Source organism: Amyelois transitella, chromosome 10 (genome assembly GCF_032362555.1).
Source record: "Amyelois transitella isolate CPQ chromosome 10, ilAmyTran1.1, whole genome shotgun sequence".
NCBI classification, from domain to species: Eukaryota; Metazoa; Arthropoda; class Insecta; order Lepidoptera; family Pyralidae; genus Amyelois; species Amyelois transitella.
The window spans coordinates 7,787,322-7,815,260 of NC_083513.1; the positions used below are offsets into that span (position 1 = coordinate 7,787,322).

A 27,939-nucleotide genomic window follows, 5' to 3' on the forward strand; every position below is an offset into this window, starting at 1 on the left:
TCTCCCGGCAAATATTGTTTTGCCATATAAATATTTTTTAAGTAATTTCTAGTTAAAAAAAATTATTAAGTGTGGACAAAGAAATATGAAAAATAGATGTTGGCCGATTCTCAGATCTACTCAATATGTTTACAAAATTTCATGAGAGTCGGTCAAGCCGTTTCGGAGGAGTACGTAGACAAACATTGTGACACGAGAATTTTATATATAAGATATATTTATTTGTTGGCTTTGGGATAAACACTTGATGAATGAATGGATGTAAAATTACTTCAGTTAAGATATTTCTATACTCTGTCATCAAGTTATCAATATAAAGCCATACTGTTCCTCAAACATTACTTTTGTTAATAAGTTAATCACTACATATAACTATAATTCTCACGTTCCATTTTACAACTGTTATACATTTCCTTATCTATACTAATATTATAAAGCTGAAGAGTTTGTTTGTTTGAATTGAAAAAAAATTGCGTTTAATAGACCATTTATCGAGGAAGGCTTTAGGCTTTATAACATCACACTGCAACTATAAGGAGCAAAGAAATAATGGAAAATGTGAAAAAAACGGGGAAAATTATTCCTCCTTGAAGGCTTCAATGTTGCCCAAAATAACTATTCCACGCGGACGAAGTTGCGGGCACAGCTAGTAAATTCAATAAATCTTGTAATAATATATTATCTACTAGCAATATAAAAATATTTCCTCCAGAATAATTTTCTAGGAACCACGAGAATTCTCATAAAATGGCTTAGCAAGCTGCGACTATATTTTATAAAATTGAGCGGTTATCCTGCTCAGCTTCCGATTTTCAATAAACCATTTAAGAATGACACTAATGCTTGTTTATTTTTAAATATGGCTGCTTTAAAATGGCATTTTGTTCAGAAATGACAAGTTATCAACGCCGTTATTCATTGTGCTAGTAATATTTAATTTTTAAAGTAATCTCAAGAGTCTATTGAAATTTAATAATGAATATTGTTAGGTTTAATTTCGTTAACTCTTTTGAAGAAACCTTTAGTTCAATATTACAAATTTGATGGACGTTGAATGTAAACAGATGACCTAGTACCTAGGTAAAATATTATCTGTGATTGTAACAGTTTATGTTTCACTGCATAGTTGTTCTTTTTTATAAAGTCTATCAATCCGTAAACTACAAATAATTTAATTATTATAATTACAAGGACATTAGATGGCAATTATGTACATTAATTACCTTCGGAGGTTCATAGCAAACGCCAGATAATCAATCGATTTGTAACCCACTTGTTAAAAAAAAAAGTACCTATTTCTTAAGATGAGATTTTCCATCTTTGTTATAACTTAAAAATATATTATTACAGCTGCGTCCGAGGGGACTACCTGAAGGTGTACTGGGAGGTTCAGGGCCCAGGGCCTCCCGGGGCGATCAGCGAGCGTTCTGCGTGGGCCCGCGAACTCTGCGGCAGCCGAGCCGACGCGCCGCCGGCCCTGTATTCGCCAGGGCCGTCTCTAGTACTGGAGTTCCACACAGGGCCGAAACAAACTAATGCTACTGGCTTCGTCGGCACTTACAGTTTTATCGATAGACGTAAGTATTTGCCATTTTTTTTACCTAACTCGGGCCATAGAATTCTTGAGTTCGTTCGGCCTGAACCGGCGAATTTTACAGCAGTCGAGCCGAGACGCTGCCAGCCCTGTGCTAGCAAGGGCCTAGACTCAAGTTTTGGAGCTTTTTACGCAGTTTTACAGTCACATATTGCAAATACCATTCTATAGCATATTTCCATGTTCTTTGTCGGATCAGTTATTGGTTATTACATGTTACATATTACATAGTATGTATGTTATATCTCTGCCAACATACATAAACACGTTATCATAAGTTTTACTTTGATTCAACTATATAAGTCTCTATAACCGCGTCATAGTGTCCTATGCAGAGTAACTTGATATACCGTTAATTGTATATTCCAACAATTCGTTGCACATTATTAAAGCAAATACGGTTTCAGCAGTTAACGAAAACACTCGCAACTCGAGCGATATAATGTTGCCAACTAGAAATAACTTGACGTGCAATATTCAAACAGAAGGCTTGCATTGTACTGTACAGCTCGGGGAAGTCAAATACGGTAATATTCGAATGTGAAGCGGAATTACGAAGATTTACACGTATTGTATGAAGAAACCAGCTTTTGCTTGTTTTAGAATAGAATAGAATAGATTGATTTTCAAAATTGGATACAAGGTATCAATTATTGACGTCACATTACTTTAATCTAATAATAACTTCTACCGCTTTCAAAGCGCATGTGTAGATGAAACGGCGGTACCTTAGAAGAACCTTTTTTAGTAGTTCGAATTGACAAAAAATAACATTAAAAACAAAATTTTAATATTTCACAATCAAATCTAAAATCCATTCATAAATACTGTTATAATGAATCCTCGCTTCAATACAGTGAAGCCAAAATACTAAATCGGACAAATACCATTCAACCGTCGATATTCGTTCTAATAAATCCGATCTGGGGGTCTACTATGGAATAAATTAATGAAATCCAAAACGTTTTAATTGTTAAGTGGAACTTTTCAGTTATTTCATAAAAACATAACATAAATTAATCACGCCTTTTTCCCGGAAGGGTGGGCAGAGAGTACATCATTCCACTTGCCACGATCTCTGCATACTTCCTTCGCTTCGTCCATACTAGTCATATACTAGTCGAAGTCTTCAGAAAAAAGTCAAAGAAATCCATAGAAATGGCATTATTGTTTGAAGATAATTGCTGAATTTCTATTTATTGGACACTCGATAGATGCTTACGTATTACTCCATAAATTATATATCGACCTCTGCTACTTCAAGTATAATCAAGCTTTTCTTTACCACAGTAAGTTTTTACTTTTAATACAAAACTAAACATTTTAAAAGTAAATCATAAGAAAAATACGCGTACTTTAAATTCATAAACCGTTTACTTCTACAATGCATTATTTTTATAATAGGCCAAATTACAACAAAATATGAAGTTTCATTCACAAGAACTTATACTTGAATAGTTCCCACAAGCACCATAAAGACAACGATTTCAAACCATTCCCTTTATGGTTTTAAGGTGAGGCAATATTCCTGAGATTGAAGGCGATAAGTCCTAAATAGAGTGATAAAGGAAACTTTTGCCGACTTGATTTATTGTCTGCCGATAATCGGGCGATCGTCGTTTGAAGACTCGTAGTAAGGTCCTTGATCAGATCAGTCGTGTCAGGAAGTACATTTCATGTGCTGACGCGCATTTGAAGCCCCTTTGTTCCAGCGCCATGTGAGAACAAAGCGGATAAACTATGGCTATCATGTGCCCTCGGCTTATTTGATTTCGGTATTAGAATCGCAGTTACTGTTGACGGTTGCGAAATTGTTCATTCAATCATTCACATAATCACGTCTGTATCCCTTGTGGGGTTGACAGAGCCAGCAGTCTTGAAAGCCTGGTTGACCACGTTTAGCTGATAGGTTTAATGATAGAATTAAGCTTCAAATAGTGACAGGTGGCTAACCCATCGTCTAAAGATGTATACCAAGTTTATAAGCCTATCCTTTAGTCAACTTTTACATGGAATGATGATGAGAGAGATGGAGTGGTCCAATTCTTCTTTCTATTGGTGCCGAAATCCACACGGCAATATATGCTTCACTGGTTTGGTCGCGAAGGAAAAACATATCATGTACCAAATGCTATATATAAAAATATTAATCAACAGTCAGGCTTAAAAATGACATTCTTTTAGGCGGCAAGTTGACCACCTGTAACTATCTGGCCTTGAATTCTCCAATTATATCATCTAGCGAAACAATGCCTTCGTATCTTTGACTATTAGATCTGACTATCCCGCACCTCTTACAGGTGACGTGATGTATAGTATTGATGCTGTTACTCCCTTACGATGAAGGAAATTGTAGTGATGGGAAACAACATTATTTAAGCAGCTGAATGTGCAACAAGTATCGAAATTGAGTCAGGTATTTAATATGTTCTTCATGTTGGTCTCATTTCTAGTAATGTGGAAATATCACACATGCGACCAACCACAGAGCAATTTTTAATCAGATTATCAGGGTGGACCTCTGGCAATCCTTCGTTCAGTACTCTGTGGACCAAACAGAGCTGCCGCAAGACTGTGAGTGATGTAAGAGCGTTATCCTCTGCGGCCCTTTTTATTGTTTCGTCCTTTTTATGTATTATATTTATCATATTTCGACGTTTGTCAAATACGCAGTTGTTTTTCAGGATGGAAGACTTATTTTTAGATGATAAATTACGTGTTTTTCTCTGCGGGTGGTGTTGTGTTTATGTAGATGTCGATATAAGGGACATTACTAATAATGTATCTATCGATAGTGCTGTCGCTTTGCCAGTTATTTTGACGAAATATTTGCACTTTTTGTACGTTGACCACTCATTTACAATTATGCCGAAGTGTTCTAAATATTTAAATTTTCATAACTAACAATTTACTTAACTTCAGTTCACATTTTTATGTAAAGACTTAATAGTTACTATTTATTAAAAGACCCACTCACTTTTTAGGCAACACTTTCTAAAGGAATAGTTTTTGTACTATGTTTATATGCGAAGAGTGTTCGGATTTATTTGGTAGCGGATCATATATTAAGTATATAATTTTTACGAAGAATCTTAACACTTTATTATTTTACTTATAGAAACAAATACACATGCATTAAAACAAAAGTTAGAAACACTCTCATGCAATATTTATAGTGCAGGAAAAATTCGGTAACATTAACGAAGGTGGACTGGGTGTAAATCTGGGAAAATTCTCAACCCAGTCGGAACGAGCCGGAGGAGTTTCAAATAGGATCAGGCCAGGCTTTGTCGGGACTTATCGGCCACCTGCTTCTATGCATATTAAAGGCAGAAGTCGCCACAAGTTGCCACCAAACGGAATATTCTATTAGGTGAGAAGGAGGTCTTAGATCTTGGGATACTAATAAACAAAAAATAAAGAAGATTGAGTAGAAATTTGAAATATTTTGAAGATTTTAAAGAAAAACACACAACAAGCTCCTCCTTGCTTCTAACATTAGAGAGATTATAGTTTTATTGATTTAGTTTAAGAAAATTTAAAAATGTTTTGCTTTTAATATATTGTTTCAATGTTGTTCTGAAAAGGAACAAAAACATATAAACAAAAACATATAAATAATACAGGTATTAGACGTGCACATAAGTAACGTACCTTTATTTTACCTCGGACGAATCATCACGTCACCGAACGACGATCATTCATTCAATCTTTGAATCACATTCCATCATTAAAATTCGTGTCTGGTGGATTGGTCTCTGTATATCCCGTACATTGAAATTTGTTTTAAAGGGATAATTCCCTTACACGTAAATTTCACGATTTAATAATCGTTGTTATTTTAGTATGTGTACACACACATACTAAAATAACAACGAAAGTGTGAGTTTGTTTTGCCACTCACTGATAATGACTGAGGGATGAAATCGGGTGAGTGATACCGGCATTATGATGAGAGGAAACTGTACAAGTTTATTATTAGTATTTTAAAAGTAACTTAGTACTGATAAAGTTTGCAATTTGCGGATACGATTTTCCCTTATCATCACTGTCACGACCTACGACTCACAATTTGCAATAAATTTCAAAGCCGCGGCATTGAACTTTAACCTAAGTGATAAAATGTTGTAAACAAAATACCATTCGTGATAACTAGCATAGAGATTAGTATATAGGCAGTATTCTTGACATAAACTGGGCCCATTCTTGGGCATACAAGGGGATGATGTGTAATCTGATGTGACTCTGATACGAGTGAAGTCTACAAATCAACATAGGACAAAAAGCTTTTTTGTATGTATGCATGTTTGTAACGTGATACGAGTAACTTTAGATCAGATTCAGATCTGATTTTCATAAAAAAATTTCGTCTTATTCAGAAGCTTTATGGAAATCTGCCTCATTGTATAGTATATGTTTCACTTTGAAAGTAAATTATTAAAGTTTGTGAATAAAAATCGTAATTTACTTTTATAAAATTTATTCAATATGTTATCTGATTTTCCAAACGGAATACGTTGTAATGAGTAAAAATTTTAAACATTATATAGAAATATTTCTCAACTTCACGGTGAAACTGTAGATGCATGTTTTTCTGTTATTTGTTTGAGCTGAAACAAAAATTAAAGTTGTATTTATTTCAAAAAGAAAAATAAATTGAAATACGACCAATGCTGAATTCCCTTACTATTCTGATATTGCGAATGGTCATTATTTGGTTATCATCATTCTGACATTTCTCCTGCCATTCGCTATAACTGAAACTAACCAATTTAGATCAGGATTACGCTTTTAGATGTGAGAATGTACAGGTTTCATATCCTAAACATGACTTACTTTACATCGCCGTACTACATTTCGTTCCTGGTTGAACCCATTGCTAACGACTCTTATACCTCAATCACTCTATCACCAATGCTCTCAGTAAATTATAATGACTTTTACAAACCTGACTTATACAGTCCAGACTCATGGTCAAAGGGCGCACCCCTGATTCTTCTCTAAAGAAAGAAAGAAGAAAGAAAAAGAATTATGTTAAGGAACATACTGTTTTCTGTGCTCCATCCACCAGTTCGTTTCCAAACTGTTGTATCTTCTCCAAGTCGACAGTGGACTTGATTTTGTCTCCTAACACCTTGAGGGTGTCCTCTATCTGCTTTCGAAGATCCTCCAAGTCCGAGGGCTTTTCCGTAGGAGCGTCACGCCTTACGAAGGCGTGGACCTGTGGAATAATTGTGTACAAATACTAGAGGCTTCGCCCGCGTAATGCAAAAATCTCTTTAACTTTAGATCCCGTAGGAATTTCGGAATATCGTCTCCTAGTGCACCCCTAGACCTTATAAGATCCTTAATGTTAAACCTAGCTCCAGTGGTTTGAAATGTGCATTGATATTTCAGTCAATCGTTCAATCATTTTATTAGATTATAAAAATACATTTAACCACTGTTTAGTTGCAGTTTGTTGCCACTACGTCTGCATTAAATAATTTTAAATAACTTATACGACGTTAACCAATGTTTTGAAATCAAAAGATATGCATTAAAATATCCCATTATAATGAATACATTTTTGAATTCGTTAATAGAATGGTCTGAATTATTAACGACTAGCTTTTGCCCGCGGCTTCGCCTGCGTTAATTTCGCTTCCATAAAAAGATTGCTTAGATTAAGAGCCTTGCATTGACATAAACTAATATTATGCAAAAAAATAGATGTGCCTACGTGAGTGCGTGTTTGAGGATGCTATTCAATCATGCAAATTCAACTGGATAGATTTTGATGAAACTTACGTACACGGGAAGAATAATGCCTGGAATAGAACATAATTTATTTTTCCTACAAAAGCAAAGTCCCGGGGGCGCAGCTGTTAAAAAACGAATAAATTCTAAAGACAAAAAAAGGTAAGTATAATAATGGAAAGTTAAAGTATCTCTTTGTATACAACATTTGCTGTCTTGCCCATTGGAGACATCACAAATAAACTGTCACAGCTGGTGACCCGCGAGCAAGCGACGTAGAGCTGTCCGTGGGAGAAGCAATTCGTCCTGAGGTCGACTCCGGCTGCTCCAAGACTTTGCGATATGTTAATTGTCATCGCGAAACATATAGCCACTGGAAACTGTACACGCTTAAATTGAAATGGAAAGTTGTTGGGAATGAGGGGAATGCGCGGTATAAAAACAATTTCACCAGCTGCACAACCAGTAAGAATTTTAGCTTCTATAATATTGTTATGAAGCGACACCACTTTAAGGCGAGTCCCATTACAGTTAAGTTGCGTAGCAACATAATTGGAATGCCTACTTTTAGTGCAATTGTATGCGCGGGCAGTCCAGATGCCGAAAGTGAATTAAGGAACTCTACCGGATAAGTTGTAGCATCGGTACTATCTAAAACTGTATTTATGGATTGGTATATAATTTTTTTTCCAAAATACTTAAATTATTAGCAGCTGGTTGCTCATTTTTGGGTGTTAGGATTGCTCGCTCGCATATCCAAGAATCCTCGTGATGAATTATTTGAGATAGTTCTCCATAAACGAAATGGATAAGTTCCTTCACCGAAGTGACTACTTGACAGAGGTTCTCTGGCAGAGTCACCAATCCGTTCGATTCAGGCAACGTACCATTACCGATTTTAAATAACACATTTGAGAATTCTTGCGCTCGAGGGTTACCACCTAACGTATTACGTGTTAGACTTAATTTCCTAACCTGAGGCCAGAGTATGGATCGTTTGAGACATGCGCTTACTTCATCAGCTCTAGTACCTCGGCTTATTACGGGTAGAGTCTGGCGGAAATCACCACAAAATAATACAGTGGTACCACCCATAATGCGATTCCCTGTTATTTTCTACAAATAAGTAAATGTCTTAACCATGGAAACTAAACCAATGAAAAAAGAATTTTTAATTAATTAAATAATTTGCCAGCGGCTACAATCGCGTTATTTCTTAAATTCTCATGTGGCGCCATCTCGTATCGGGTGGTCAAAAAATAAATATCTAAACCACGGGAACTAAATCAATGGTGAAACGGTAAGTACTGACGTTGCTATATGTGTGTTATTCCTGCTAATCTTGAGGAACATGGCAACCGTCGCCGATGCGGGGTGCGTCAAACTACCTACATAAAAAAATCTTCTCATACATAAAAAAAAATCTTCTTAAAGATGTGGTGAAACGGTAAGTACTGGCGAAACTAAAATTACTTAATTAAAAATTAATTAATTAAAAATTTTGCCGGCGGCTACAATCGTGTTATTTCTTAAATTCTCATGAGGCGCCATCCAAAATTGTTTTGGCTTCTATTGACCCTAAAAAGACCCCTTATAATTATTTTTCTTAAATATCTTCAATGTACAGACAATGTTGAGTTACAGTTTTATTATATGTATATGGAATATGGAATATGGAATTAAGCCAAAAAGCTGAACGTGGCCATTCAGCCTTTTTAAGACTGTTGGCTCTGTCTACCCCGCAAGGGATATAGACGTGACCATATGTATGTATGTATGTATAATTATTTATAGCTTTTTATATCGATTCAAATCAAAAATGACGAAGTTCCATACAAACTTGCACCCCCTATTTCATCCCCTTGGGATAGAATTTCAGGATAAAAAGTAGCCTATATTCTAATCCAGGTTACTAACTATATCTGTGCCGAATTTCGTTCAGATCCGTTCGGTAGATTTTGCGTGATGCGCGTACAAACATACAGACAGACAGACGGACAGACAGACAGACAGACAAAAATTCTAAAAAAAATTGTTTTGGCTTCTATTGACCCTAAAAAGACCCCTTATAAATTTTTTTCTTAAATATCTTCAATGTACAGACAAAGTTGAGTTACAGTTTTATTATATGTATGGATAATAGTAATGAATACCTATCCAAATTGCGGTTTAAAAACAAACTAATATTTTATGATAGGGAACCGAAATAAGATTAATGTTTCACTTATCTTCATGTAAATCTTTTACAACAACCACGGAAATAAGAAAAAGTGATGCTTTTGTGAGCATATTTAGTAGGTCTGAGAATCGGCCAACATTTATTTTTCATATCCACAAAATGCAAACACGTTTGTGGGCTGGAACAGCTAGTTTAATGTATAAAATATTTGATAAAATACTTACACTGACGAGGCACACGACCAGAAGTAAGATTACCAGTTTGTTCATTGTTATTTTTTTTCTTCTACAACTTCACGACATTAAAACCAAAACAATACTAACTCAAAGATTAGAAATCCCAAAATTTAAATACTTATCTTAGTTCCGCTTAACTATGCTGTTAAATAGGCTAAACCAATTTGTAAATACATGGTCAAACACAAACTCATTACATCAATATTCACTAATTAATCATTTCTTAGTCCTTATCTTTCTGTCGTTAACAACAACTTATATAATTTATGTCAGTTTATCAGTACATTAATTAAGTTAATGAGATGACAATCAATTAATTTTTTAATCAATATTTTTTCAGTTATACTTTTTCTTTTGTGAAATATTAACGTAGGTATGTATCTGTGTTTTAAAAAAATATTTGTAAAAATTATAATTTTCAACTTGCCATCAGCGAAGATCGTGTCATTTCATAACATGTGATTTGCTTCATTTTCAAATATCTTCTATATTTTTTAAAAAGAATCAAACAAAAATTAATATCTATAATGAATTTTATTAAATAATATAACAAATTATTGTAGAGGCGGTTTTATTGTTGCCGATGCATTTTGATGAACTTGCTGATTTGTTTAACTATAAGGAGCCTTACCGCTTTGAGTACCTTGAATTTTAGGCTGCCTTATTTTCTTTGAACTGAAACAAAAAATATTTATTAATAATCAAACCCTCAATACCATTTGTAATCTTTTAGATTTTCAACTTTTTCCTTAGACTAATAATTTGGGACTCATTTAGGTGATAGGCTACAATATGCAGCTGAACTTGGTCTTACAGCATTCTTATGATTGTTGGCTCTGTCTACCCCGTTAGGGATAAAGACATTATATTTATGTATGTATAATGTATGATGAATTTTTCTACCTTCAATCCAAATCACCGTCATAATCAACAAAGTTTTTGCAAAAATAACTTACCGCTTTATTAAAACCGTCAATCAGGTCATTGACTCCCTTCTTTATCTTCTCGGGGTCGAAAGTAGTTTCCAACTGCTTTCCTAGTTCTGACAGTTTATCTTGGAAGTCCTTCGAGACGCCTTGCAAGTCCAGAGGTTTATCAGCATCGCGTTTGACGAAAGCATGAACCTGGATAATGAATAAATATTTTAAGTTATTTTTACTAGATTCATAAAATTAAGTGAGAACAAGTTAGAAAGAACGGATGCTTTATAGTTTTACTTTGATCATATATTTGCGAAGACTATAACTGATATATTTATCAACACACGTTTAAATTTGGCATCCGTATATTCCCAATACGTCCGCTTAAATTAAAATCTTTTGTAGTGGCTAGTTGGCTGATGAAAGTCATACTGTCCATGTTAAAGTTTATCACATACGAGTATATTGCACAAGGGAGGTAATAATCCATTTGAAGGATTAATTTCTCAAATATTAACACACGTTTTTATCTCGTAAGTGGAAGACAGAACCTCGAGCCCTTTTAAGAAACGAATGTCATTGTCTACACGAACCGTCTCTTTCATGAGAAAGTCACCATCAGCTTTTAATAACATGCAGCTTTAATCGGTTTGTGGAAACAAACTCTAAATTAGAAGAATCGTAACAGAGATTATTACACAATTCATACATACATATGGAAACGTCTATATCCCTTGCGGACTAGATAGAGCCAACAGTCTTAAAAAGACTGAATGGCCACGTTCAGATATTTGGCTTAATGATAGAATTATATTACAATATTACACAATCTTTTGATGAAAATAAATATACATATTTACATACAATTCAAAATATTGTATCAAATACTCACGCTGACAAGGCACACGGCCAAAAGAACAATGAGCAACTTGTTCATGATTATTGACTTCAAATCGACTTCACAAGTTGAAAGCAGATGCGAAACTGAATTCGTTACGCAGAAATTCTCTATATCTATAGACTTTGCACGGGATAGGTTTGTTTGTTTTCTGCTATCAACGCAGGTCATAGATCATGAGATAATTGATCAATTGCCGTTTGCGATGTCCAATGAGTGTTCCTGGTGGTTAGTGTTTTATAGATAAACTATAAAGTTATCAACAGATATGGTTGAATTTTGCAAATTTAAAATACTCTATCAAATTTCAATTTGTCAGTTAGTGTGAATGGCACCATAGGGTTTTAGGCAGGTTTTGGCACTATTAGTAAAAGATGAATTAAATTTGACGTACAACTATATACACAGTTTACTATTAAACGTATAGTTTGAATATAGTTTAAATCATATTTAACATTAGCGATAACATTAACGGTGACAAATAAAATAACAATAAATGACAAAAAAAATTCTCAACCGGAGATATGACAGCTTGTTAAATTTTGTTATCGTTGTGCATGAATTAAGTTCAAATATATATCTTTTTCTTCACTAGTAAATTTATCATAATTTGACGTCACACTTTTATCTTTTACGAGTCAGTCAGACCTTGAGATCTGTCTGTATTTCAGTTTTTTACGCAATTTATTACAAACTTTTATTACATATAGATAGATGTTATATATCAATCTGGGTAGTTAGATAATCTACATCTTGCATTTATCTTGCAATCAAAAGACATGCTTAATCAAAAACAGGATAAATAATAAAGATATATTTCAATTCTATCATTAAGCCAAACAGCTGAACGTGGCCTATCAGTCTTTTCAAGACTGTTGGCTCTTGTTGGTCTACCCCGTAATGGATAAAGACGTGATCATATGTATGTATGTATATATTTATGAAGTGCCATGTGGTTCTCGGCACTTAAGAATAGGACCACTCCATATTTTCCGCATGGATGTCGTAAAAGGCGACTAAAGAAATGCTCATAAACTTTGGATTCTTCTTGTGGGTCGATGGGCTAGCAACCTGTTACTATTTTAATCTCAATTCCATCATTAAGCCAAATAGCTGAACGTGGCCATTTAGTATTTTCAAGACAGTAGGCTAGGTTAGGTTTAAGACGTGATTATATGTATGTATAACTTTACGAATAATATAATATAATCTGAAAAAAGAATACATTGGTCATAAACAAGACTGGGGCTGGGCGATTTGATCTCACCCTGATCTTTAAATGCTGACATTTACTTCCTACTCCTACTGCCTACTAATATCCTATTCTACTTATATAATAAATGCGAAAGGTTTTCAGGATGTGTGGATGTATGCTTTTGACTCTTTCTCGCAAAATCTACGATACTGATTTTCATAAAGTTTTTCAGTAATAAAGCTTGGACATTAAAATAACATTATTTTAATGGACATTTATAGCGGGCCTAACCTAACCTTCAAGGCTAAGTTAGGCTAGTAATAATTCACACTTTTTGATATGAGTTAACATAGAAGTAAAAACATCTAACCCCCGACCTCAACCAAACAAAATAACATGAAGTTTCATAAAATAAACTGAGAAAACATAAATCCTCTATTAGAGAAGTAGTGTGTCACGAATACTTCAGCTATGTGAAGTCATGACGCAGCACCCGCGGTTCCGAGTACTCCGGCCACCGTTGTCGCTGCATGGGAACGGGTTGCGCAACGTCCATCGTCCGACCGCCCGGCAACTTCAGAGAACTCATTCCGTATCCTCACATCGGTTCGGTCTCACTTGTATTGTTATAATTTAACATTGTAGTAATTTTAAATTAATATATGTAATTCTTTAGTTCATTATTAAATAGTTAAAAAGATTTTGGTTTTTTTTGAAAACTGCGGCTATAACCCGCTTAATTGGCGCAGTCGGTAGGATAGTCAAAATATACGCAGTGCGTGGCGCGAAAGGACTCTAAAATCGAATTCTGTCGGCTCCGCATAGCCGCTGCGTGACTTTGATATCTACGTGCGGGAGGAAGCTGCAGTGATCCAGACATCGATCATCAAAGATACCAGAATCATGCTGTAAGTACTTTGAATCTTTCAAGTATTTGCTAATTCCTATTCCTAATAGATTATCCCATAGAATAATCCTTTTATATTTTTTGTGTGTAGTTTTACGCTTTAGTTTCGTTATATATAATTATTTGCTATCGTTTAATGCCCGGTTCAAACATCTTTCATCCTCGCGAATCTAGAAGTGTTAGTCCTAGTAGGAGAAGTGCTAATAGAATAAATTTGCTAGACGGGCATAGGAATATTAATATTAGTGAAACCATGGCTAATGACGGAGTAGATATTATTTATAAATCCTTGAGGTTATTACCAGAATTTGATGGAAATCCATACATACTTACACGGTTTCTTAACTTATGCGATCAACTAGTAGTTAAACATTTTAGTGTAGCGCCCGGTCATGAGCTAACGAACTCAGCGCTTATCAATGGAATATTAAATAAAGTCACAGGACAAGCTGCTAGGCTTATTAACTCTAGTGGCATACCAGAAAATTGGAGTAGCATTAGACAGGCTCTTATTAATAACTTTGCAGACCATCGCGATGAAACAGCCCTTTACAATGACTTATCACTACAGACTCAAGGGTCAAGCAGTCCCCAAGAATTTTATGAGCGTTGTCAAAGCCTCTTTAGTACTATAATGACCTACATAAATCTACATGAAACTATCGAGACTACTATTGAAGCTAAACGTAAATTATATCAAAAACTAACTCTCCAGTGTTATTTACGAGGCCTTAAAGATCCATTAGGAGCTAGAATTCGTTGCATGAGACCTGAGAGCATGGAGAAAGCATTAGAGTTTGTACAGGATGAGCTTAATACTCTCTATTTACAACAGCGCAACTCAGGAGGTTTAAGTAAGAACGATTGGCAATCACACCAGCCTAGACAATTTAATTTACCTTTGAATAATTTAACTATGCCTAAACCTTTTGGAAACCAAGGATTTCAAATGCCTAAACAACAAAATAATCCGTTTAATGCGCCCGGTCCATCAAGGCAGGTCCCGCCTTCATATCAGTTTCAGGGCTGGAGGCCTAATCAAACTCCCTTTGCTGGTCCTAGCCGTACTCAACAGATTTTCCGCGCGCCCCCTCCAAATTATAGGGCCCAGAGTAATATGTTCCGGTTGCCCCCTAAACCGCAACCACAGCAATCTAATGCTAATAACTTTCCGCGTCCTATGAGTGGAGTCAGTCACTTTGCCACTAAACCATTACCACCATCAGGGCATGACTGGCGTAAATCAGGTAATCCGCCACCCTCAAATTATTTCAAGTCTCGTGAAGTCAATTTCAATGAATTTGATAATGCGTTTGATGTCTTAGATTATGAACAACTCTATAACAATGACTATTACTATGATGCTATGTACAATGATTACGAGTATCAGCCTGAATATTACCTTGCCGATAATTATGAACACCCTAACTATGCCGAATCTACCATTGTCGAAGAAATAAGCTCTAATCCGATTTCTGCAAATGATGAAAATTTTCCGAAGGTCCCCAAATCCGAAAAGCCAAAATAGAAGTTAATCTCCAAACCCAAAGGCAACTTGCTTATGTCCAGATTAATGAACCCCCACTTAAATTACTAATAGACACTGGTGCTAATCAATCTTTTATAAGTCCTTTAGCGATAGAAAAGTATTTTGGCAACATCCCATTAAACTATGAACCTTTCGAAGTGACCAGTATTCATGCGACTAGTAAAAATAACTATTCCATTACATTACCGTGTTTTTCGGAATTTAATGAACAAGATAACATTACCCTATTTGTTTACGACTTCCATCAATTCTTTGACGGCCTGATAGGACTAGATTTACTTAATAGTTGGGAGTCTAATATAGATTTAAAGAACAATATATTATCTACTAAGAATGCTAATATACCTATAAAATTATATGATTCGCGTAATGTTAATCTTTATGAAGATATAATCCCGGCTCAGTCATCAAAATTAGTAAGAGTACCAATTAACGCTAAAGATGGTGACGTATTAGTGTCTAACCAAATTATGTGTAACTGTTTAATATCGGATTGCTTAACTGAAGTAAAAGATAGTCGTGGTTGGGTTGAGGTCACTAATCCAACAGGTAATGACGTCATTTTCTCTATGGATCGTCCCGTGTCAATAGAATTATTTAATGTTGAGTTTACTAGTAACGATTATACTGAAATAGCTAAACGCGCCGAACTAGTTTTACCTAAACTCCGTACTGAACATTTAAATCCTGAAGAACTAGCTAATTTAAGAGCGTTATGTGAGCGTTATGCCGATGTATTCTACCTAGAAGGTGAACCTTTAACGTTCACTAATAAGATAAAACACAGCATTAAAACCACGGATGAGGCTCCTATATATACTAAGAGTTATAGATATCCCTTTGTGCATAGACAAGAAGTTAAAGATCAGATAACTAAAATGTTAGAGCAGAATATCATACGTCCATCTGAGTCCGCTTGGAGCTCACCCATTTGGGTTGTTCCCAAAAAGGCCGATGCTTCAGGCAAGACCAAATGGCGATTAGTAGTAGATTTCAGGAAAGTTAACGAGAAAACAATTGATGACAAGTACCCTATCCCAAATATAACCGATGTATTGGATAAGCTAGGCAAGTGCCAATATTTTACTACCTTAGATTTGGCTAGTGGTTTCTATCAAGTTGAAATGAACCCTCAGGATATCCATAAAACTGCATTTAACGTTGAAAATGGGCATTACGAATTCTTGAGGATGCCCATGGGATTGAAAAATTCGCCATCAACCTTTCAAAGGGTGATGGATAATGTGCTCAGAGATCTTCAAAACGATGTGTGCCTAGTATATTTAGATGATATAATAGTGTATAGTACTTCCCTCCAGGAGCACATGGTAAATCTAGAAAAAGTGTTCAAAAAACTACGAGACTCTAATTTCAAAATTCAGCTTGACAAGTCCGAATTTTTGAAGTTGGAGACTGAGTTTCTTGGTCATGTTATTAGCGCAGATGGTGTGAAACCTAATCCTAGTAAAATAGAAGCCATAGCTAAATATCCCTTGCCTAAGACTACTACTGAAATCAAGCGTTTTCTCGGTTTACTAGGGTATTATAGGAAATTCATCCCTGATTTTGCTCGTGTCACAAAGCCCCTAACTCAGTGCCTAAAAAAAGGTAGCAAAATTACTTTAGATCAAAATTATACACGTTGTTTTGAACACTGTAAAACCCTATTAACAAATGACCCCATTCTTCAGTACCCCGATTTTAATAAGGAATTCTTGCTAACGACTGATGCCTCTAATGTCGCAATAGGCGCGATTCTATCACAAGGCCCAATAGGGTCCGATAAACCAATTTCATATGCTTCACGCACATTGAACTCAAGTGAACTAAATTACAGTACTATAGAAAAAGAACTATTGGCTATAGTTTGGGCAACTAAGTATTTTAGACCTTATCTATTTGGACGAAAATTTAAAATTTTAACTGATCATAAGCCTTTACAATGGGTAATGAATCTAAAAGAGCCCAACTCGAGACTTACAAGATGGCGTTTAAAATTGAGTGAATACGATTTCACAGTTGCATATAAACCAGGAACACGCAACACTAACGCAGATGCATTATCTCGCGTTGAGATTAATAATGAGATCGCTAGCTCAATAGCTGTTAACCCATCGGAACAAGACCCTCTCGATGGACCTGATACAGTAACAGTACCGGAAATTGCTGGTTCTGAAACTCTCACAGCTCATACAGATGCAGAAGCTCCCATCTTGGAAGTCCCGATCACAGATGACCCCTTAAATAAATTCACTAGACAAATGGTTCTTACTGTGGTTAACGATATTAAAGCTAAAACAGTCGCTACCAAACCATTTGATACGCATTCTAGATTTTCTATACAAATTTCAGAGTCCAACCTTCAGGAAGACGTCATAAACGCTATACGTGAATACGTTCACCCTAAAATTAAAACTGGCCTATTAATTCATCCACCTACAGCTATGTATTCTATAATACCTATAATACAAAATACCTTCAAAAATTCAGCTATGAACCTTGTTTTAGCTAAAAGAGAAGTAGAAAATGTTAGAGAATACCTTAAGCAACAAGAAATTATCAGTAAGTACCATGATGGAAAGACGAACCATCGCGGTATAAACGAATGCTTTTTAGCACTATCTCACAAGTACTATTGGCCAAAAATGCGCGAACACATAACTAAATTTATTAATGATTGCACAATATGTGGGCAAGCTAAGTACGATCGAAATCCAGTACAACAAAAATTCTGTGTAGTCCCTCCTGCTAGCAAACCTTTTGAATTAGTTCACGTAGATCTTTTATCTATACAAAATGAAAAATTTATGACGATAATAGACGCCTTTTCCAAATATGCTCAGGTCTATTACTTGAGAGATGGTACTGCGGTAAGCGTAGTTCAAGCATTACTAAAGTTTTCTACTCACCATGGTATACCTATAACACTAGTTTCTGATAATGGGCCGGAATTCACAAATCAGTTAGTTTCAGAATTTGTAAAACTACATAAAATTCAGCATCATAGGATAGCACCCCATACTCCAAATGAAAATGGTATAGTGGAAAGGTTCCACTCAACAATCCTTGAACATCTCCGTATTTTAAAAATCCAGCATAAGAATGAATCTACTATTAATTTAATGCCATACGCCCTTCTAGGTTACAACCATAGTATACATAGTTTTACTAAATGTAAACCAATAGAGTTAATCACTGGGCACTTTGACCCTCGAGACCCCATTAACATCGATCTATCTGCTCATTTGTTACAACAATACATTACCAATCATAAGAATAGAATGAAGATAGTCTATGATTTAATTCATGAAGCTGGTGTCTCATCTCGCGCAGAGATAACTAATAGACATAATAAATCCCGTGAAGCAGAAGTCAATTATTCCCCAGACCAGCAGATTTTTGTGAAAAATCCGATGGCGTCTAGACAAAAACTGGCCCCACGCTATACACTTGATAAAGTCATGACTAATCTTCCTATTCATATATACACCCGTAAGAAAAGTGGTCCCGTTGCTAAATCTAGATTAAAAAAATTACCAAGGAGTGCAAATTTGTTGCAGGATCCTCCTGATGCTTCAGGTGCTTCTTCTTCGCACAGCCCTCACACAGGAGATAAAACTTGAAAACCTTGGAGGTAGCCCCGGTATACTGCCCTTCAAGTTGGGTCCCACTAAGCTAACATCTCATCATCATTCTTTTATTCAGAGCATAAATCTTCTAGAATTACAAGAAAAAGTAAATTCAGTAAAGAGTCAGATAACTAGTATGAGTCCTGAACTAAATAACAAAACCCTATCGTTATTTGAGCCTCATGTCATTTATTTAAGAAATAAGCTTCAAAGTGTCTCTGATCAGTTAGAAACATTTGAAACTAACCGCGTAAAAAGAGGACTAATTGATGGGCTTGGATCTGTGGTGAAAAGCATCACCGGTAACTTAGATTATACTGATGCTTTACGATATAACAAAGCTATTAAAGTTCTAGAAGACAATGAGAATAAAATTGCTATGGAATACAATAGTCATGTCAGCCTTACTAAGGACTGGATGGCCCGTTATGGTAAAATAATAGAAAGTATAACTAGTAATCAGAATAGGATAGAAGAACTTTTTCTAAGATTAGTCAATCGGATGCCACTAGGGATAACGATTTAGTTAAATATGCACATCTAGCACAAATGTTTCTTATTTTAGGAGATAACGTTGATTATATTGCACAAGAGCTAGTTAAGTTGCAAAACGTTTTAGCTTTTATAAGAGCCCGCACCATGCACCACTCTATTTTAAGTCTAAAATCTTTACATGAACTAATAGATAAATTACGGAATTTATATGGATCTAGTAGAATTATGGACATAGATTCGAGAGAATATTATAACATTATTAAAGTCGGATCCTACTACTTACAAAATGAAATTATTATAGTCTATAAATTTCCTATTGTCCTTTCTGAAACGTATGATTTATATAAATTGTCTATTATCCCAAATAATCACTCTGAAATCCTAGTTCCACCTTCCCGTTTCTTAGCAATATACGAGAAAGACTTCAGGTACATAGAGACAGAATGTCCGAAGACCCATAAGTGGTATCTTTGTGAACAAGACTACAACATGCAAAGTCAATCATCCCCGGATTGCATCCAGCAACTCATAACTACTCAGAAGAAATCAGAGACCTGCAAACCAACTATGATCACACTTCAAAGACCAGCATTCGAAGAATTAGACAACAGACACTACGCTATTAGCTTTCCACGCCCTGTTAAAGTTCATCTATCTTGTGGACAAGACCTATATAAGGAATTACAAGGCAGCTACCTAGCTGTCGTCCCGCACAGTTGTTATCTAGCAACCACTGATTTTACAATCACGAATGCGGATGATCACCTGAAAGGACAAGCACTAAAAATTATCGACATTCCTGAAGATTTGCCAAGCCTACAACCATCACCTGCATTCAAGCTGAACTCTATCAATCTCAATGAGCTACACGCTGTCAGCACGAAGATCTCTTTGCAACCACCTATATCTATAAACAGCACCAATGACAATGGGTTATACCATACTACGATACCAATCTACACTGTGTTACTCGGTGCAACTGCACTAATTATTGTCCTAATATATCGCAAGTACCGTGCCAATCGAATTGCAATGACTGCTAACACTATCGCATTGGGACAAAATGAAATGCATGAAATGAATGCTACTATAAATAGCACCAGAATAGATCCTGCTCAACATCCAGCTCCTTTCTTGACCAAAGTCTTCAATAGTCGCTGTTCTACGGGGGGAGATGTCACGAATACTTCAGCTATGTGAAGTCATGACGCAGCACCCGCGGTTCCGAGTACTCCGGCCACCGTTGTCGCTGCATGGGAACGGGTTGCGCAACGTCCATCGTCCGACCGCCCGGCAACTTCAGAGAACTCATTCCGTATCCTCACATCGGTTCGGTCTCACTTGTATTGTTATAATTTAACATTGTAGTAATTTTAAATTAATATATGTAATTCTTTAGTTCATTATTAAATAGTTAAAAAGATTTTGGTTTTTTTTGAAAACTGCGGCTATAACCCGCTTAATTAGTGGACCATTATTTGCTTAGGACCAAACATCTGTTACATAAACAGAGATCGGCAAGTAAAATTGTTATCAATGCGAGTCCAATTGGCTATATAAACCTTTTTTTATTTTATTTCTTAGAAAAAAGATATTATTGCGCCCTATTTTTTTAAGGAATCAATTTTTTGATTCATATACATATTAATAAATAATTTGTGTCGCTGTCCGTGTGACGTCGTGTTTTTTACGACAAAACTACTAATTAATTCAAGAAATACGAAGGGACCATAAATAAAAACACATCTTATTAAGAAATTTAATAATTGAACGGAAGTTGACGATGAATAAAATCAAAACTGACCTGCTAAGTATATGACGTTTTATTAATTGACTGAAAAAAAAAACGGTCGTGATTAAACAAAATATAACTTAAACAATATATTCATATGCAAGGAAAACTTTATTTTGACAATTTTAACTGTTATTCCCTTCACTATTGAGATAAATACGGGAAAGTTGGATAAGGAAAACCTTAGGCATGTTCAAACTTGTCCGAAGTATGTTTTCCGGTTGGGACACGGGATCACACATTCCACCCACCAGGAAACTTAGAGGGCACGTTTTGGTGTATTTTCATCTTAAGCAAGATCTTATATCTTCTTTAAGGAAGGTACATATATAGCAGGACAAAAGCCCAAACTCGGTCTTTATAGAATAATAGTTATCTGCTAACTTCTTAAGAGGACTTCACTTAAGGGGATCCATCCCCAGACCTTGCAACTTGTCTCGAGATCCTCTACTTAATGAAGAAGCACAAAGATGCTTTTCATGTGTAAGTTAAAAAACGTATGTTGCATCATATCCTTAATTAATGGTTGATACAAAAGTTATATAAGTTTATCCACTAGAAGCTAAGTAATTAACTGAGCAAGCAGTCCAGCAGGGACTACTAGTGAATGGTACAGAAATGATAAAATAACCTAAAAAAACATATCATAGATTCATTCGAATTACAAATGTGTATACCTGGTAAAGTATCGAGATAAACAGAGGCAATAGTTTTATGACTCAAAGTCAGTTATTAAAATAAAACAAATATGTACCTAGATTTTACTACATTAAATTTAAAAAAACAACTCCTTACATTTAATGGAATACATATTTAGTTCAAGTTTAGTCACAGCATTTTCATCATTGTAAAGTTAACTATCTAACGGTGACTTGGTACTTATCGGTGCTGTCAAATCTTCTATCTGAAAAGTAAAATATTTTTGAAATCAAAACACTGGTATATTTAAACATATATATTTTAAACCAACAAAAGGCTTTGAGTACATTTGCCTCCAGAAGTAAAAGTACCCAATGGACTGTGACCACTTTTGAAACTGTCAATGTAGAAATTGGATGTTATTGTAATTATTTGGAATCAGTTGATTTAATGGCTACTTGATAAAAAAATCTAAAATAAATATGAGCTCTCTATGATGTACTTGATAACCTATGTTTGTTTGTTTCCTATATAGATGGGTGGACCCCCTTATACAAATTGACACGCAAAAATGAGAATGAAAAACCATATTTACCTATAACAATTCATTTAATACTTACAGCTTTAGAAACTCTATTCACTTGATCCCCAATCACATTAAACAGTGGCTGTAGTTGCTTGGTATTGACTTCATCAGCCGATTTCGCAAAAACTTGGTCTAAACATTTCTTGACGTCGTCTATATTCTTTTGGAAAGACTCGAAAATATTGGGCTGAGTAGTAGGAGCATCTCTTTTGACGAATGCCTCTATCTGAAATATAAGAATTACTTCCCGTATAAAAATGCATAAAAAATAGCTGTAAAAAGATTTCACAATTTTTAATGTAATAACGGTTTAAATTAGTAATAACTATAATAACGGTCAAGTAAGTTGAGTAAATTTTTGATGACTTTGACTATAATTTATTGTTATTAATTTAAAGTCAACGAAATACAGCAACCACGTAAATTCCCAGAAATAATTATAAAAGTATGACATAATAATAGAAAATATATTTCACTGTAATAATATTGTAATGTTGCTTACGTCAACAATCGCCAACACGAAACAAATAATACCAATTTTCACGAACATTTTAATGCAACAATTTGCCACGGCCGAGAGATCCTTATTCACTGCTGAACCATTATTTGCTTCTCTTTTAAGTATCGAGTAGTTACCTGTCAAATTTCTATATGAAACAGAACTGTTCGTCTGTTTGAATGTCAATTGGAATTTTCGGAATTAGACAAATAAGAATTTCACAAAAATTCTTATTTAAAAATCCCATCCTATTCCATTAAATTATTCTTCTAAGTAACACATAATGAGAGTTTAATTTCCAGCATCTAAGTAACAAAACATGTTACGAGAAAAGTAATTTCATCTTTTGACTCATAATATAAATTAATGTCAGCAGCAAAAGATGAACTTTCTCTTTTCCTCGTTTAGTTTTTAGTTCTCACACCAAAGTCAGAAATTTTTAACTCACGATCAAAAGGTAGAAGTTGAAGACGGCAAGGTAGATCAAGAGTTGGATGCAAAATAATACTTTATAGCCTGAGAAGGAATGTGAAGGCTACAATGGAAGAATGGATTTTGTCACAGATCCTACCTATAAACCACCTTTGAAAACCAAAAAAAGAAATGAATTAACAGACAGTTGACCACATCTCAGTAGTGATAAAACTTTGAATTAAACAGGCAAATACGCAATCTTCTACTAGTCTAGTTAAATATCTACGTCCTTGTTCCATCGGATGTTGACGATCGAAGTTCGTTTCGATGAGTTGGTCATAATTTGCTCAGCAGAATGGTTTGCACTTTAGTGTTGTTAGTTTTACGTAAATAGCACATCAGTTATGCTAATTCTATATGCGAATATTGAATGTATTAGATTAGGATCCGTTTCATAAACTAATAAGAGCCAATGATAGTACTTGGACGCCGAGATCTTAAGACAGCAATCAAAATTTACTTGTTTTTAACAACCTTCAAAAATAGGTGGTTGTCAGTTTGTATGTATGAACTGTTGTTCTCGATTATCTCGCGTTTAACAAAACCGATTTAGATGCAGTTTCAGGAAGTGAATCTTCCTTAGAAACTCTTTGGTATATTCACAACAAAAACAGGTGATCTGTTCATCTTAAGTTCCGGGAACCACGTGGCGCAAAATTTTATACTTAATCCATAATGTTCTTAGTTTATTACTACACTCTGACACGGGTTTAATAGAAAATCCCCTTTCATTTAAAGCCTGAATTTTATAGTTGAAGTAATAGTCTTCTAATATCGGGCTGAGGTGGGTTTAACGGGAAATAGCCTAATGGCGGACGGTCACTGCTCATTTCCACTACAGATAGCCATACGTGCCTTTTACACGCTGCGTCGTTAATATTGTGAAGTACGGTCAAGCCCGGGTTATACTGGGACACCTAAATAAGTGTTTATCTCATAGAATCCATATATATACATATAATAAAATTGTAACTGACCGACGTCTGAACTTGAAAGACATAGCCAAAAAAAAACTCTCTTAGGGGGCAATACAGGGGGTCAGCTTTTACGTATTGAGATATAAACAGCTAGTTTATAATAATTTAGGACTATAGAAGTAGTAAGTATAGTACTGGTAAATGTGACATCAACTACGACGAAAGCAAAATTGTATTAGCTTCGACTCATGCATATAGGTCGGTATCAAATAATAAGACCTATCCTTTGATGCTATCTACCTTTTGTCCCAATGGAACCTTAGATAGTAACTTAATTTATTTAATATATTTTTTGTAATGGTGTTCATTGAATTAATACTCTAAATCTAAACTGATAATAAGTTTTATTCCGTTAGTCAAAGAGTCGGAAATTATTTGCAAATCGACAACATTAAATGACTTTTGATTTATACTGTATTATTGGAAGTAGGAAAATAGAAGAAATAAACTTAGTAGATCAAGTAAATTGTTTTGCTCACTTATCAGTTGTAACCAATTAAGAGCTATTTGTTTATTTGTAATCTTTCTCTTTATATCTCGGTGTTCTATCGAAGTAACTGTTTACCGGTATTTATAGACTCTCTGTCTTAAATAGTAGTACTAAGGTATACAAACATGGAGTATTGATAGTGAATGTAAGGAGGACTTGGTCTAATCCAAACATATAATTAAATTATAACTGACCGATATCTGTACTTGAAAGATATTGCCAAAAAATCGGCAAAAATGTGATTGACTGTGTTTCTGTCTATTAAATTATTGCTCCGATTTGAATACGGCTTCGCTTGATCCAACTAAAAAACCGCTGTCCAAGAATTATCCCCCCACCTCTTTAAGGGGGCAAAACAGAGGGTCAGCTTTTTGTCAGATTAGTTCTACGGCGGATGAAGTCGCGGGCAACGGCTAATTCTAGTGTAAAGTATGTGAAGACACGTTTGTTTGTTACTTTTTCACACAAAATCTACAAGGCGAATTTCGATGAATTTTAAGTGCACAGTTACAGGTAGAATATATCCTGGGTATGTATATACACGCAGGGTGCTTTTTTATCCCGAAATTCCCAACGGAGCGAAGCCTTTGGGCGCAGCTAGTCTTGCAAATAAAGTATCCCTGTTTTATTCAGCACACAAAATTCACCTTTTGTTATCTTCAGGTGTATTATTGTGAATAATATAAACGGAGTTATTTATTCTCGTGTCGATGACCACCGATAAACGTTATCAAAAAGATTTATTTGGCAATGTAGCGCGCTTGAATAAAGATGTCGAGATATGGCTGAATGGTCGCCAGCCCTTATCAAGAACTCACTTGCCACGTATTATTTATTTACTTCGCACTGTTTATGGTTTAAGCTTCATTAACATAGACGGAATTGAACTGTATTTAAATTTTCATTTAAAAAATACCTTACTTTTAATATGAGGTAACTGATGACAAGGTACAGCCAAAACAACTCAGCGTAAGAAGTTGTTTGACAACTATGTTATAAGAGTATTTATTGAAAATTCCACGAGATCATTAATCAGGTAATTAACAAGATTTTCCATTATATACAAGTTGAATAATTTAAGCACACTATAGTATATTTATGTGTAAAAATAAAAATAAAACTCACTGTTTTATTTATTTATTGACATTATTATAATTTTACACTGTGATGCTTACGCTGCTGATGGATTAACAGAATGTATGTACATTAATCTGTGGTTGTTAACGATTTTGGCTTCATATTTAGTTATATTAACTATTTGTAAACTTTTAATGTTACATCCGATATATAGCTTTTGTGTGACACGGATATAAGAAAAAAAACAGTAAAATTAATAAAATTATGTGCACTACCTAAATATCGTTGTATCAAAATACAAAGAGTGATGGTTGAAAATACTTCGTGCAAAGTGAAATCACAGGTAGGTATTACGCTATTTTACACACAACGGCAAGATGTTTAACTAAAAAATTAGGACAAGCAGCGGTTGATAAGGCAGAAGAATATCTTTTTATTTTCATTTTTTATCTAAAACTTAATTGTACTTCTGAAATATCAACCATCAATTTAGCATTCACTTCAATATTCATTACTTATTTTACTTATATTTCTAAATAAACAATTTTGATTTGCTCAAACATTTCCATTATTGTAACTTAAGCGGCCATAGCAAGAACTTTAAGGCCATCATCTTTGCTCGTATTTTGATTTTCTTCAGACGTCCCTTCCGACGTCTCTTCAGATTCTGCTTGCTGTTTATCTTTAGTTTCATTTTCTTTGCTGTTTATAATTTCGGCAGATGTTTTGCTGTTGTTATCACTTTCTTTATTTTTAATATCTTTTACGTGTTTTATATGTTTTTCAGCTTCTGAATGCATCAGCTCTACCTACAAAATGTTAACAATTTAATATAAATAAGTAAATACATAAGTACTTAAATGTTGAAGCCACTTTTAAAGAAAATTCCTTGAATTTCCATTGAAATGAAAAAGTTATTATATTAGTTAGTTAACTTACAAAATAGTTTATATCAAAAAAATCTCACCATTTCGTTTACATCTTTGATGAATTCTTCTGTCAGTAGTTCTGAAGCTTCAATCTGGTCTTCTACTGAGTCGTCATCATCAAAGCCAAAGAGCCAATACAAGTATCCACTTACATCCTTTATAATGATGTCCATTTGTTCACCAATTGTTGGTTTTTTGTCACCATCCCTGTTAGCTTCTGACTGAAAAGACGTCACATTTTATTTTCATTAACTTATCAAACTTCTTCCTCTCCTTCCTCCTGCTTTAGTCTCGGTTGCATCTTCAGCACTCTGGATGCCTGATGTATGCCTGTGACCATCCTTAATTAGGTGAACCACTTGTCCATACACTTGATACATAAATAATCTTTAGTTTTTAATAGCAATTAAACACAATTTTCCATTGTATATAAGTAACCTTGGAAATATTGCGAGAATTAGAAGCTGGCGTCTTAGAAGGTTTCAAATGGAACTAGTCCAGCAGGGCACCAGCGTGTTTGGAAGAAAAGAAAAGCTTTGGAGAAGCTTTCTAGAGACAATTAAGATAATTTTATGATAGCTTCGAGTACAAAAAGGCGGAGTAGACTGAACAAAAAAGTCACAAGACTCAAAGATGAACGCTGGATGGCTCAATGATGGGATTAGATACGAAAATAGTTATACAAATAAGAAGACTGCACTTACACATTGCAATACAGCCACCAAAACCACTAACATCCAAACAGACATCTTGATGCTAATTGAACACGAATCGAATTGAATTTCATTAGCATCTGCATTTGTTTATGAATACAACATAATGGGCGCCTGAAGTCACGTTCAGGTATGATAAAAGTATGAATATTTCCTTGAAGAGATAAATACTTGACAACAAAGAAACAGGCAAATAAATATTTAAAAGAAAATTACACACATAGAGTTAACCCCAAAGTATGAAGTCAGTACCTACTTAATTTTGAAATGGATATTACCATTAAAAATACCAACAACTCACTTATACTAAGCTAGCTTAATTTGATGCTAATGAATTTTAGTTACGATTCATTGAAATTCCTTGTTTAGGCATTATAGCCATTCGCCAGGAGGTTGTCTTTGACTTTTAACTCTGTTTGCCC

General features: G+C 34.8%; 4 protein-coding genes across 4 annotated transcripts in view; 1 reads left to right on the forward strand and 3 right to left on the reverse strand.

The window, feature by feature from the left end:
- Positions 1 to 27,939, forward strand: part of LOC106136367 (suppressor of lurcher protein 1) — a 208,658-nt gene that overhangs the window by 98,225 nt on the left and 82,494 nt on the right. The window contains exon 4 of the mRNA XM_060946265.1: positions 1,351 to 1,577. Within this exon, the coding sequence (XP_060802248.1) occupies positions 1,351 to 1,577 (227 nt within the window). The remainder of the gene's footprint in view (positions 1 to 1,350; positions 1,578 to 27,939) is intronic.
- On the reverse strand, positions 10,264 to 11,671 carry LOC132902203 (uncharacterized). Its single transcript, XM_060946330.1, has 3 exons — positions 11,561 to 11,671; positions 10,705 to 10,872; positions 10,264 to 10,423 (listed from the first exon to the last, which is right to left on the reverse strand). Exons 1-3 carry the CDS (start codon positions 11,603 to 11,605, stop codon positions 10,400 to 10,402), a joined length of 237 nt encoding a protein of 78 aa, XP_060802313.1. The 5' UTR covers positions 11,606 to 11,671; the 3' UTR covers positions 10,264 to 10,399.
- LOC106136406 (uncharacterized) lies at positions 21,879 to 22,979 on the reverse strand. The gene is made up of 3 exons (XM_013336950.2): positions 22,861 to 22,979; positions 22,393 to 22,584; positions 21,879 to 22,037 (listed from the first exon to the last, which is right to left on the reverse strand). The coding sequence occupies exons 1-3, from the start codon at positions 22,906 to 22,908 to the stop codon at positions 21,987 to 21,989; spliced, it is 291 nt and encodes a 96-aa protein (XP_013192404.2). The 5' UTR covers positions 22,909 to 22,979; the 3' UTR covers positions 21,879 to 21,986.
- Positions 26,107 to 27,565, reverse strand: LOC132902122 (uncharacterized). Its single transcript, XM_060945998.1, has 3 exons — positions 27,509 to 27,565; positions 26,843 to 27,025; positions 26,107 to 26,684 (listed from the first exon to the last, which is right to left on the reverse strand). The coding sequence occupies exons 1-3, from the start codon at positions 27,551 to 27,553 to the stop codon at positions 26,454 to 26,456; spliced, it is 459 nt and encodes a 152-aa protein (XP_060801981.1). The 5' UTR covers positions 27,554 to 27,565; the 3' UTR covers positions 26,107 to 26,453.